At 38.7% G+C, this 12,974-nt stretch overlaps 3 protein-coding genes and 1 pseudogene across 3 annotated transcripts; 2 read left to right on the top strand and 2 right to left on the bottom strand.

The window, feature by feature from the left end:
• Positions 1–444: 444 nt before the first annotated feature.
• On the top strand, positions 445–1,389 carry LOC113881487 (olfactory receptor 2H2-like). Its single transcript, XM_027524503.1, has one exon. The coding sequence runs from the start codon at positions 445–447 to the stop codon at positions 1,387–1,389; it is 945 nt and encodes a 314-aa protein (XP_027380304.1).
• A 1,901-nt stretch (positions 1,390–3,290) lies between these two features.
• LOC113881900 (protein FAM177A1-like) lies at positions 3,291–4,418 on the top strand. The gene is given in 2 exon segments (XM_027525027.1): positions 3,291–3,335; positions 3,337–4,418. Coding segments are annotated over 2 exon segments (639 nt in total). The 3' UTR covers positions 3,931–4,418.
• Positions 4,220–7,656, bottom strand: LOC113881486 (annotated as a pseudogene).
• A 3,694-nt stretch (positions 7,657–11,350) lies between these two features.
• LOC113881217 (non-histone chromosomal protein HMG-14-like) lies at positions 11,351–12,178 on the bottom strand. Its single transcript, XM_027524051.1, has 2 exons — positions 12,063–12,178; positions 11,351–11,542 (listed from the first exon to the last, which is right to left on the bottom strand). Exons 1-2 carry the CDS (start codon positions 12,176–12,178, stop codon positions 11,353–11,355), a joined length of 306 nt encoding a protein of 101 aa, XP_027379852.1. The 3' UTR covers positions 11,351–11,352.
• Between the last annotated feature and the right edge of the window lie 796 nt (positions 12,179–12,974).

Raw genomic sequence — 12,974 nt, 5'->3', positions numbered from 1 at the left:
TAAGAGCACAAAGTGAATAAAGAAGTTGAAAGAGAATACGATTGAACTTTAAGGTGTATCAAAAGTTTATGATAAATGTTATAAATGTATGATCTTTGAGAGCAAAGATGAAATGATATTATAATATGTAATAAAGTTAATTTTACTAATACATATGTTTAATATTTATTTTAAGTATTGTTTCTAATGCAGAGTTCTAAAAATGCAACATATGAAGAAGATGTAAAGGAGGAAGAAAAACAGAGTGATGAGTATCGAAGATTAAAACAGATCACTAAATCTTGTATTGTTTTCCCAAAATAAGGATGCAAAACTCTCATTCTTGAGTAAAAAGGAATCAAATAATTCATACTGCCCCTCCTCCTGTTTCTGTACTGGAACCTCACAGGCCTTTGAGCAACTTCTTTTGAACCATTCCCTGAAGAAACGATTGCTCTAGAAGCTATGTTCACAATCTGCAATGACAGCCACAGTGATTTCATCCTTCTAGGCTTCTCTGACAAGCCATATTTGGAGAGGATGCTCTTTTCAGTAATTCTGATCTCTTATTGCTTAACTATTACAGGAAATGTGGTCATAATTCTTGTCTCCTTGAAGGATCCAAAACTCCACAGCCCGATGTATTACTTTCTTTCTAACCTATCTCTGCTAGATCTCTGTTTCACCAGCAGCTGTGTTCCACAAATGTTGGTTAATTTCTGGGGTCCAGAGAAGACCATCAGCTACACTGGCTGTGCCATTCAACTCTATATCTTCTTGTGGCTTGGGACCACTGAATGTGTCCTGCTTGTGGTCATGGCTGTGGACCGCTGTGTGGCAGTGTGTCATCCACTGCAATATACCACTCTCATGCACCCAAAACTTTGTCTACAGCTGGCCGTCCTAGCATGGGGGACTGGCCTGATTCAGTCTCTGATTCAGTCTCCTGCTACCCTCCGGTTACCTTTCTGCTCCCACCAGAGGGTGGATGACATAGTGTGTGAAGTTCCAGCCCTCATTCAGGTCTCTAGTGCAGACACCACCGACATTGAAATCCAGATACTCATAGCTGGTATTATACTCCTGGTGGTGCCCTTGATTATTATCCTTTCCTCTTACGTTGCTATTGCTAAAGCTGTGCTGAGAATAAAGTCAACTGCAGGGAAGAAGAAAGCATTTGGCACCTGCACTTCTCATCTTCTTGTAGTGTCCCTCTTCTATGGCACTGTCACAGCTGTCTATCTTCAACCCAAGAGTCGCTATGCTCATGAACAGGGCAAGTTTCTCACTCTTTTCTACACTGTTGTAACCCCGACTCTTAACCCACTCATCTATACTCTAAGGAACAAGGAGGTAAAGGGGGCACTAATAAGGCTGGGGAGGAGGACCTGGAATATTCAGAATAACTAAAGATGTTGACATATATTGGATGTTTGCTTAACCTGAGAAAGAAAATAACTTTATCATAAAAAGCTGAAGATATACCTCCCAACCTTAGAGTAGTAGAAAAGGAGCTGCAGTTTGCTCAAGCTGAGATTTCAGTCCTATTCATCAATCATTGATTAAGCCTTATTTGCTTCATGGTGCTGGTTTAGGCACAGTATATGGTAGAAATGAATATATTTATTAGTCATATTAAATAGCACATAATATAGTTGAATTGGGGCAACAAAAGAAACACAAACTTGCAAAATAAAAGACTAAGTATAACATTTCATGCCTTTCCATGATTTCTCTTTCCTTTGTTCTATTTTCCTCCACTATAGTGTTTCTATTTCCCAACTATTACTTCCATCTAAACATCTAGTCCCAACAAGGCTCCTAACATTTTTAGAGAGTGTTCAAGAAATACTTAGGTAATCTAATCAGTTCGTCTAGTTTTGAGTTACTTCTGCCTTCTTGCTTCAGTCTGTCCTTTGTTGATGTGTGATGTGCCTAGAAATCCCCATTGCACCAGTGTTTGCCAAGCAGAGGTCAGTACTTACTGCTGTCTGGTGCTACTGCTCTACAAACCTGTATCCAAGTTTCTTAGTTTGAGCTCCAATATTCTGGGCCTCCAATGATAGGAACTGACTTCATTTTTCCTCATTCTGAGTCTCTGTCATAATGAAGTGGCTTTCTTTTTATCAAATCCAATTCTTATTCATTCATTTTTTTTTTTACTAGTCATCTATTTTGCACTAGATTCTGGGTATGTAATGGTAGATAAGTCCCTTGTGTCTAATTTGTAAAAAATCTGCCTACAATGTGGGAGACCTGGGTTCGATCCCTGGATTGGGAATACCCTTGGAGAAAGGAAAGGCTACCCACTCCAGTATTCTGGCCTGGAGAATTTCATGGACTGTATAGTCCATTGTCATTGGAAAAGACTCTGATACTGGGAGGGATTGGGGGCAGGAGGAGAAGGGGACGACAGAGGATGAGATGGCTGGATGGCATCACTGACTCGATGGATGTGAGTCTGGGTGAACTCCGGGAGTTGGTGATGGACAGGGAGGCCTGGTGTGCTGCGATTCATGGGGTCGCAAAGAGTTGGACACGACTGAGCGACTGAACTGAACTGATAGTCCATAGGGTTGCAAAGAGTCAGACATGACTGAGCAACTTTCACTTTTCAAGACACAAAAAATCACTAACATCATGGAGTTTATTGTCCAAAGCTATATAGAGATATTAACCAAAATATTTTTAATTTATCATCTTAACGGGGAGACACTTGCTCTTCAACTCCTGCTTTGGTCTGATTACCATGCCTCATGCCTTTTGACTTTTGCATATTATGCACCAAAATTTATTTATTGATGATTTTTATCTACCACTTATAAGTGTTCACTACTCTAGTTTGTTTCACTGAAATCAAGGGTATAAACTTGATTCTCCTGTAAGATTGTCTAATCAACTATACCTCCCATCTGCTGATGCCTATTGCATGAGGAGATGGAATTAGTATGAGGCCCTATTCCATCCCATTTTCCTATACTAATGAACTGTACCACTTGTTTCTGATTTGGAGATTTCATATCAAATTTTTAAAATGAATTATTATTTGTGATCTTTTTTTAAAATATAAATTTATTTATTTTAATTGGAGGATAATTACTTTACAATATTGTATTGGTTTTGCCATACATCAACATGAATCCGCGACGGGTGTACACGTGTTTCTCATCCTGAACCCTTCTCCCACCTCCCTCCTTAAAAAAGCATTAAGTTACTCAAACCGACACTAAACTTGTAAGAAATAACAATACATTTTTCGGCCTGGCGCTAGGCGGGCCCTGCCGCGCCAGCAGTCCTGTGGCGTCGACCCGATGGAGCGGGAGCCAGCGAGCTGTGAGGAGGGAGAAGCCGTTGAATGCCTCGGGAGCTGCGGCCGCCTCGGCGTTCAGGGAATCGGCACAGCAGATGAGTAATGAAAGAGGCTTTGAAAATGTAGAACTGGGAGTCAGAGGAAAAAAGAAGAAAGTCCCAAGGAGAGTCATCCACTTTGTTAGCGGTGAAACAATGGAAGAGTACAGCACAGACGAAGATGAAGTGGACAGCCTGGAGAAGAAAGACGTTCTGCCTCCTGTTGATCCGACGAAACTTACCTGGGGCCCCTACTTATGGTTTCACATGCTTCGTGCTGCCACATCCACCCTCTCAGTTTGTGACTTTCTTGGAGAGAAGATTGCATCTGTTTTGGGCATCAGCACCCCAAAATACCAGTATGCAATTGATGAGTATTACCGGATGAAGAAGGAGGAAGAAGAAGAAGAAGAAGAAAATAGAATGTCAGAAGAAGCAGAAAGACAATACCAACAAAATAAGCTGCAGGCTGATTCCGTTGTTCAGTCCGATCAACCAGAAACGCTGGCATCCAGTTCATTTGTGAATCTCAATGTTGAAATGGAGGGAGATTGTGAAGTAATTACAGAAAGCAAACAAAATCCAGTCTCTGTCCCTCTGTAGAATGAAATGACTATCAGACTTCTAAGGTAGTTTTTATACCAGAAACTTTCACATTCTCTATTCAATGGGTCTTGGGACTTAATACAATTATTTATATTTTAAATTATTATCAAGAAAGGGAAGAATGTTTCTTTATTCTTAAACTCTATCTAGCAAAAGCCAGATTTGAAATTTGGATCTTTGTATTGTGCTTTTACTGTGTCAAATTAGTGCTTTGGTTTTAAAATGATCTTTAAAAAAGGTAAGGACATTCTAGAGCCTTAACCACCAACTAGGAAGAGTTAAATTATCAAGCTTGTCTTTGTGTAAGAAAAAAAAAATGGGTAAGTTGCTGATGAAGACTAACTGGAGCTGATATTTGTGGTCTTGGATTAAAATGAGGATTTTTGCCCTAGATTTTCTCATGTTATGTCTTATATTTATATATCTAACCATTCATTTCATACTAAGGATGGTTTACTGAGTGTAATAAAAGGAGCACGATAAAAAAAAATACATTTCTCACTGTTGATAAGAGAACAATGGTTGTATAAGCATTTGTTATCTTTCCACTCTATTCTAAGATTAAAGGAAGCAAATGGGAAGGAATCTAAAAGGACAGAGGTCGTTTTGTGACATATTGCTTTAAGATAGTAAAGCTGGAGCAGCTCTAGGGAATGTTGAGGTTTATGATGTGGACACAGTAATGAGTACCTGAAATGAAAAGTGGTATCTACCTTGGAGATGCAAACAGGGATGCCGGCATATTTAAAAGTTCATCTTACTTTTGACATAGGCTGCAATGATACCAGGTCTTTTAGTAAGTGAAAAGTTGTGCATCTGATGCCAAAATGTAAATGCATGTGGAGAGAGGTCATGATACCAGTAAATGACAGCAGTATGAAGGGAAGAAGGTACATGGTTCCTCAGGCTTTAGAATTCATAAGATTCACATGGTATAGGTGTTAAAAATTAAAGTACTTGTGTTTCATACTCAGAATTTCTGATTAAAAGCATTTGATTGTGCCCTGGGATGGGCATTTTAAATAAAACCTTGGGTGATTCTGATGCAGGCTGCTTAGGACCACACTGTGGAAAGTTCTAGTCTAGATAGTTGCTCAGCCAAAATGACATGAGGTTCAAATGAATCCATGTATTTTAAAAATAGGAGCAAAAGGAATGATCTAGAAATAGAATAAAGCCAATAGCTCAAATACCACTTTCTAAAGTAGTGAGTGTGGGATTATTTCCTCATAAGGGAGTTGTGGTTGAAATGCTGTCTTCAAGAGAGGGTCTCAATTCAATTAACACTAGGAGGTATCAGTTCAGTTCAGTTCAGTTGCTCAGTCGTGTCCGACTCTTTGTGACCCCATGAATTGCAGCAGGCCAAGCCTCCCTGTCCATCACCAACTCCCGGAGTTCACTCTGACTCACGTCTATCAAGTCAGTGATGCCATCTAGCCACCTCATCCTCTGTCATCCCCTTCTCCTCTTGCCCCCAATCCCTCCCAGCATCAGAGTCTTTTCCAATGAGTCAACTCTTCACATGAGGTGGCCAAAGTACTGGAGTTTCAGCTTTAGCATTATTCCTTCCAAAGAAATCCCAGGGCTGATCTCCTTCAGAATGGACTGGTTGGATCTCCTTGCAGTCCAAGGGACTCTCAAGAGTCTTCTCCAACACCACAGTTCAAAAGCATCAATTCTTTGGTGCTCAGCCTTCTTCACAGTCCAACTCTCACATCCATGCATGACCACAGGAAAAACCATAGCCTTGACTAGACGAACCTTTGTTGGCAAAGTAATGTCTCTGCTTTTGAATATGCTATCTAGGTTGGTCATAACTTTACTTCCAAGGAGTAAGCGTCTTTTAATTTCGTGGCTGCAGTCACCATCAGCAGGGATTTTGGAGCCCAGAAAAATAAAGTCTGACACTGTTTCCACTGTTTCCCCATCTATTTGCCATGAAGTGATGGGACCAGATGCCATGATAGCAGACGTAGATATTTTTCTGGAACTCTCTAGCTTTTTCGATGATCCAACGGATGTTGACAATTTGATCTCTGGTTCCTCTGCCTTTTCTAAATCCAGCTTGAACATCTGGAAGGTACGTACAGTTCCATGTCTTGGCTATTGTAAGTTGTGCTGCTATGAGCATTGGGGTGCATATATCTTTTTTAAGTAGAGTTTTCTCCCATGCCAAGGAATGGGGTTTCAAGATTGTGTAGTAACTCTATCTTTAGCTTTTAAAGGAACCTCCATACTGATTTCCATACTGGCTGCTCCAACTAACATTCTCACCAACAATGTAGGAGGGTTCCTTTTTCTCCACAGCCTTTTCAGCATTTATTATCTGTAGACTTTTAAATGACAGCCATTCTGACTGTTGTGAGGTGATACCTCACTGTAATTTTGATTTGGATTTCTCTAATGATTGATGATATTGAGCATCTTTTCTTGTGCCTGTTGGCCATTAGTTAGTGACTTTGATTAGTTGAGAATCAACTTGGCATTATAGGATACTGACATTAAAATATAAGCACATTTTCTAGGCATTATTTTCATTTTTAGGTAAAGGCTGCTACTAAAATAATTTCACAATGAACTAAAGGTTACATGGGGCCAATTTCTTTATTGGAAATGCCTTGTGAAAAGATGTTAGTGTCCTATTGTTTCTACAGAAAGTTTTTCTTTTCTAATCAGCCTCTTCATGGCCCCCTTGAACTCCTTATTCCTTAGTGTATAGATCAGACAGAGGATGAGATGGCTGGATGGCATCACTAATTCGATGGACATGAGTTTGAGTGAACTTCAGGAGTTGGTGAAGGACAGGGAGGCCTGGCATGCTGTGATTCATGGGGTCGCAAAGAGTAGGACATGACTGAGCAACTGAACTGAACTGAACTGATAGAGCAGTGGGTTCAAGCTGTGAGTAACAATAGAGTAAAAGATATTGAGTAGTTTACCCTCATCCTGAGATGGACTGTTTCCTGGTTGTATGTACATGTAGATAACAGTCCCATAGAAGATGGATACCACAATGAGATAAGAGGAACAGGTCCCAAATGCTTTTTGTCTCCCTGCTGCACACTTGATCTTGAGCACAGCTACAGCAATGAAGCTATATGAAACCAGAATGAAAAGAAGTGGTGAGAGGAAAATGAAAAAACACGATGCAAATAAGATTTCTTCCATGACTTTGGTGTCCACACATGCAATTTTGACCATTGCAGATATCTCACAGAAATAGTGATCCAGGTGGTTTTCACATCGAGGAAGACTCATAGCATAGGGAGAGAGGATCATGCAATTAATGATACCAATTATCCAGGTCATGGTCACTAGGCCTCGACAGAGTTGAGGGTTCATTATTGTCATATAATGTAGAGGCTTGCAGACAGCATTGAATCTGTCATTGGACATCACACCCCAGGAGCATACATTCAACTGTGCATAATGTCACATCAGTGAAAAGATGAAAGGCACAACCACTGAAAGAGATTTTTTTGTCTTTACCTCAAACATTGACCAACATCTGTGGGACTATATTTGTGGTATAACAGAGATCCAAGATGGCCAAATTTCTGAGGAAGAAGTACATAGGAATTTGGAGACGTTCCTCTAGTAATGGCAGCAGGATGATGGCAATATTTCCTATCAAGGCAATAGTGTAGAAGAAAAAGACAACTCCATAGATAATCATCTCCAGTTGAGGCCACCCAGGAAACCAAAGTAGCTATCATTGATCATTTCTTCTTATTTTCTTGATATCAACTGTGAAAATAAAATATTAAGTATTAGAAGCCATAGTGAGTATGTTTTTAAACAGTATTGCAGATATATATTGCTAAGATAAACATCACACAATTAAAAAGTTAGTATATAAGTCTCATAATTATTCTAACTTTCCTGTTTATCCAATTTGGTATAAAATTTATTTCAAGGGCAATTTGCCTCCAGCATTTATACTCTCAATTACTTTGTCTCCTTCTGTGTCAAGGCAAAAAAACTGCAGAAGTCTCAGAAGAAAATCCTGAGAAAAATGGTTGAATGAAGCCAGATGGACTTCCCTTTACAAATCAGGATGCTGGAAAGGGGGTTGGGAATCAGCAAGAAATTATTGCCTCCTTCATCCAAGGGTTCATAGAAAATGAAGGTTTTATAACTCTTATTCCTTTTCTTAGTTAAGCTGCAAAGGTTCAATCCTGTTATCCATTTTCACTCTGCTATATAAATCTTCTGATCTTATATTTTAAAATGCAAAATTTCTTTCAACTAAAAACTTGTATCCCAATCATTATTTTCCTTTTTCCACTCCTCCCCAGAAACAGCATTCTCCCTCTTTCATTGCAGGTACCATATTTTTCATCTGTGTTTTTGATTCCAAATTCTATCATTTCCTATGGAGTGATGCTTTTAAATGGACCCATTTCTTAGTTTTATGTTCAATCATTAATATTCACAAATGACTATGTGACTATATGAATTGTCCATATCCTATCCCTCATCTTACAGAAGCTCCAGTTCTTATGCATTTAAAATGTTAAACCACTCCAAGAGGGGGGAAATTGTGTTATTTTTATGTTCATATCCCTAGTGACTTTTCTCAGATTTAGCACAGAAAAAAAATCTGTAAACATTTGATGTTGTTCCAAAGAGACTTTGATGACCACATGTGGATGTTTGTTTTCCTATCTAACAAAATTAGTGTCTTTTTACAAATGCATTTCTACTAAGAAAATGTCTGTCAAGCACACTAATGGGTTCTTAGTTTCTAAACCAATGGTCTTTTCTAAATTATTTGTCTACTTGAATTCTCTATGGCAGGTTAATGCCTTCTATATCAGACCTGCCCTTTGCCTTCAGATATAATTCTCTTAAATTTTTCACTAGCATTTGCCCCAGTGCAATTTCCATTCTTTTCCTCCTTTCTTCCTGCATTTATAAACAACATTCTCTAATGGAATTCCCTTCCCCCATATATCCTCTGCCTCTATGACTTAAGTTACTAATTCTGCACACCTAACTAAGAATTCTATTTTTTATGGCCCCTTCATCTTTTGCAGCTTCAAATTTACAAATTTAGCTAATCTGTGGGGATTTCCACTGGATTTTACTCCCATATCAAGCAATATGCAAAATTGAATTCATTCTGTTTTAAATCTTAAAACAAAAGCTTTTTATCCATATAGCTGCCTCATAAGGTATCTCCTAGGTTCTTAACAAATGTTTGTTAAAATGAATTTATGAATTTGGGGGACAGAAATTAAAAACACAAATACCCATTTTCATGTGAAATCAATTAGGATTTAATATACATCTCAAACTTTGAAGAAAAGAAAATTGGTATAAAAGCCAGAAGCTTTTATGCAAATTCTTTAAATTGGAAATCTTATCAAATGTTTTTAAAACAGCATAATTTCTCTCCCCACTTACCCTAATTAAGCTTAGTGAGCTTTTCTGTGGTGGTGATTTAACCAAGGACTTTCTGGAAGAGAAAAATCCAACTCTTCTAAAGTAGGAAAAGTTTCTTTCTCTCTTTCTCTAAATAAGACTGAATATGTAATTCTTCATTACATGCTGCTGCTACTGCTGCTAAGTCGCTTCAGTTGTGTCCGACTCCATGCGACCGCATAGATGGCAGCCCACTAGGCTCCTCTGTCCCTGGGATTCTCCAGGCAAGAACACTGGAGTGGGTTGCCATTTCCTTCTCCAATGCATGAAAGTGAAAAGGGAAAGTGAAGTCACTCAGTCGTGTCTGACTCTTAGCGACCCCATGGACTGCAGCCCACCAGGCTCCTCCGTCCATGGGATTTTCCAGGCAAGAGTACTGGAGTGGGGTGCCATCAACTTCTCCGTCTTCATTACATAGTTCATACAATTTCCTCCCACTTGCCATTGAGATCCTACATGATAGCGGCAGGAGGCAGCCACTGCCTGTCATCTTTCGCAGTTCATGTACCCATTCAAGAAGACTCTTCCCATTATACATTTCAGAGAAAAAAACATCTTCAGTGTGAAAGATAACAAGTAGTTTTCCCTAATCAGCCAAGATAAAATTTGTTGAGTCTGGGAAGATCTTGGGGACATTGGGTTACTCAATAGCAATTAAATGAGTGTTGTATAATTATCCAAGGAAGATCATTAAAAAAAAAAAAATCTCCCAGGAGAAGTTCCCCTAGTTAACCAATAATATTGATATATGATTAAATAAATAACTACAACAATTTTACAAGTCAGTATACCTTTCTTATAAGTGGTTTGATCAATAAAATGCTTTTTTATTATCCTACTTTATATGGGAAAACATTGCTTGTCTAGAAGTTATAGATTATCACAAGGTAACAGACATAATGAACAATACAGATGAGACACACAAACCTACATACGATAGTAACTGTACTTTTTATCTTTTCTATCACCTCTAGTTTGTATCACCTAAACTTTCAAATATATTTTCATAACAATGAAATACCTAGTTTTGGCAAAAAAGGACAACGTCAACAGTAGGTGAACCTCATAGAAGTGTACCAGACTCACTACCACAGATAGAAAGGGTGAGAGAATTATAGTGACAATCATTGGATAGCTTTATGATTGAAAACCGTAATTTATTATTTAAACATTTGCCTGTTACTCCCATTGAGGGCACACTGATCAATTACACACTCCTTGGAAATTGCCATTTTTTTTATAACTGAGATTTTATTGGTTGTTTTGAGGATCACTATATAGACATTTCAGTTTGTACACAATTCTTCACATTTGTACCAAAAATCTAAAAAATCATGTAGTTGTGATTCTTAATAGTTGCTCTGTGACTTTTCAGCTTAAAATTTGGAGCAAATTTTTCTTAACAGGATATCAAGTATAAATTATATTCAAATATTGATATTCTGTTACATCATAAGTCCCACTAATTCACAATTTAATATCATATACACTACATACTCAAACTGTCAATCATTCACAGCACATTAACGAAGTTACTAGGAAAACTGGACTACCAGGACCATAGATATTTTAGTGTGCACAAAATCCTGACCAGGAGAGCCAAGATCAAAGAGTGGTTTGCTGTAGGAAACAATTCTACCAAAACAATATGGGAAGAGAATTTAAAGTGTTCAAGGCATTAAAAGCACAACTGACTCCAAATTGCCATTTAGTATGCTTTTGTATTATAGGATCCAAGACAATCAAAGCCTCCCATATTCAATATCCCACTATTTTCTGGTTACACCAAAAAATAAACAACCAGAAAATGATTTCACTTCTTAAAAAAAAAGAATTTACACTTAAAAAATGGGATGAGGTGGGATTCCCTCCTTTAAAAATTTTTTATAGAGCTACTAAAAAACTTGCATTTACAAAATAGTTGATAAAAATATTCCTCAGGATTGTACAAGAAGGGAAATAGGGCCCACTGACAAGACTGGGTGTGTGGTATTAATCAGACTTGGCTTCTTTATTTTCTGCTTCATCAGAGGCTGGGCTCTCCTCGTTTTTAGTCTCTCCATTTTCTGCAGGTAAGTCTTCTTTAGTCTCTTGGTTGGCCACTTTCACCTGTTTTCTCCTTGCTCCTCTTTTCCCTTTTGTTTGCACTTTTTTGTCTGAAGATTTAACCTTTCCTGCCGCCATTTTGGCTTCAATTCAGTTCAGTTCAGTCGCTCAGTCGTGTCTGACTCTTTGCAACCCCATGAACCGCAGCACGCCAGGCCTCCCTGTCTATCACCAACTCCCGGAGCCTATCGAAACTCATGTCCATCCAGTCGGTCCATCCACTCATGCCATCCAACCATCTCATCTTCTGTCGTCCCCTTCTTCTCCTGCCCTCAATCTTTCCCAGCATCAGGGTCTTTTCAAATGAGAAGGCTCTTCGCATCAGGTGGCCAAGGTTTTGGAGTTTCAGCTTCAACATCAGTCCTTTCAAAGAACACCCAGGGCTGATCTCCTTTAGGATGGACTGGTTGGATCTCCTTGCAGTCCAAGGGACTCTCAAGAGTCTTCTCCAACACCATAGTTCAAAAGCATCAATTCTTCGGTGCTCAGCTTTCTTTATAGTCCAACTCTCACATTCATACATGACTACTGGAAAAACCACAGCCTTGACTACACGGACCTTTGTTGACAAAGTAATGCCTCTGCTTTTTAATATGCTCTTTGGCTTAGCTTCCACTTTTGCAGGAGCTGGTTTAGCTGACAACCTCCCCGATCTCCTCTTGGGCTCCTCCTTTGCTGACCCCTCAGTGGAGCTGACCTTCCTCTTGGGCATCTTGGCGTAGGGGCAGGCAAGAACCTGCCTGAGGGCCGCGGTGAGCCTAGAGCCTTCGCAAAGCTGAGTAGCCTGACCTCTGCTGCTCCTCCCGCCGCCCGAGCTCCAAATTGCCATTTTATATGTATGTAGTTCCAAATAATATTCAGCAGTTTTTGCTGTTGAATAGTTTTAGTAACTTCATCAGAAAATGTAAGCCTTGTCAGTGATCCTTAGGTTATTTATAATGGCAGATTAAAATTCTATTATAGTATAATGAAAAATCATTACTTCTCCTTGTCTGAGAAACTTCTTCAACAAGGAAAATAATAAAAGCACAAATGCAAACTTCATTTTAAAATCTGATCTCTGAAATATAGATCATAAAATAGAAAAAGACTCTGGAATTAGAGAAGGCCAGACAGGTGTGGAACAATGCAGGAAAAGGGTGCCCACTACTGCAAATAGCTGAAAGAACCCCTATCTCTCTGTGAATATAGCCTGTGGTGAATTATCTGACTCATTAAAACAACAGGAACGGGAATTGAGGCATTATCAATGGGAGAATTCCTAATCCTGAAATGACTTATAGAAAAAGCTAAGAAGAAACCACTGAGCTAAATGATATTTGAAAGATACAGTCTATTGTTTGATCACTGGACTTGAGTGAGACTGCACTGTGAAAAGACTTAATGTAGAAAATCTTAGTTGACAACATAAAATTATAGCCTAAAAAGCTCACTTCTACACACAATCCTGGGTCTGAAGAAACATTCATTTCTTAATTTAATTTTTATTTCATATTGGAGTATTGTTA

Source organism: Bos indicus x Bos taurus, chromosome 23 (assembly GCF_003369695.1).
Source record: "Bos indicus x Bos taurus breed Angus x Brahman F1 hybrid chromosome 23, Bos_hybrid_MaternalHap_v2.0, whole genome shotgun sequence".
Lineage (NCBI taxonomy): Eukaryota > Metazoa > Chordata > Mammalia > Artiodactyla > Bovidae > Bos > Bos indicus x Bos taurus.
Note: the sequence above shows the minus strand (reverse complement) of the source record. Positions and strands in the feature narration are given on the sequence as shown.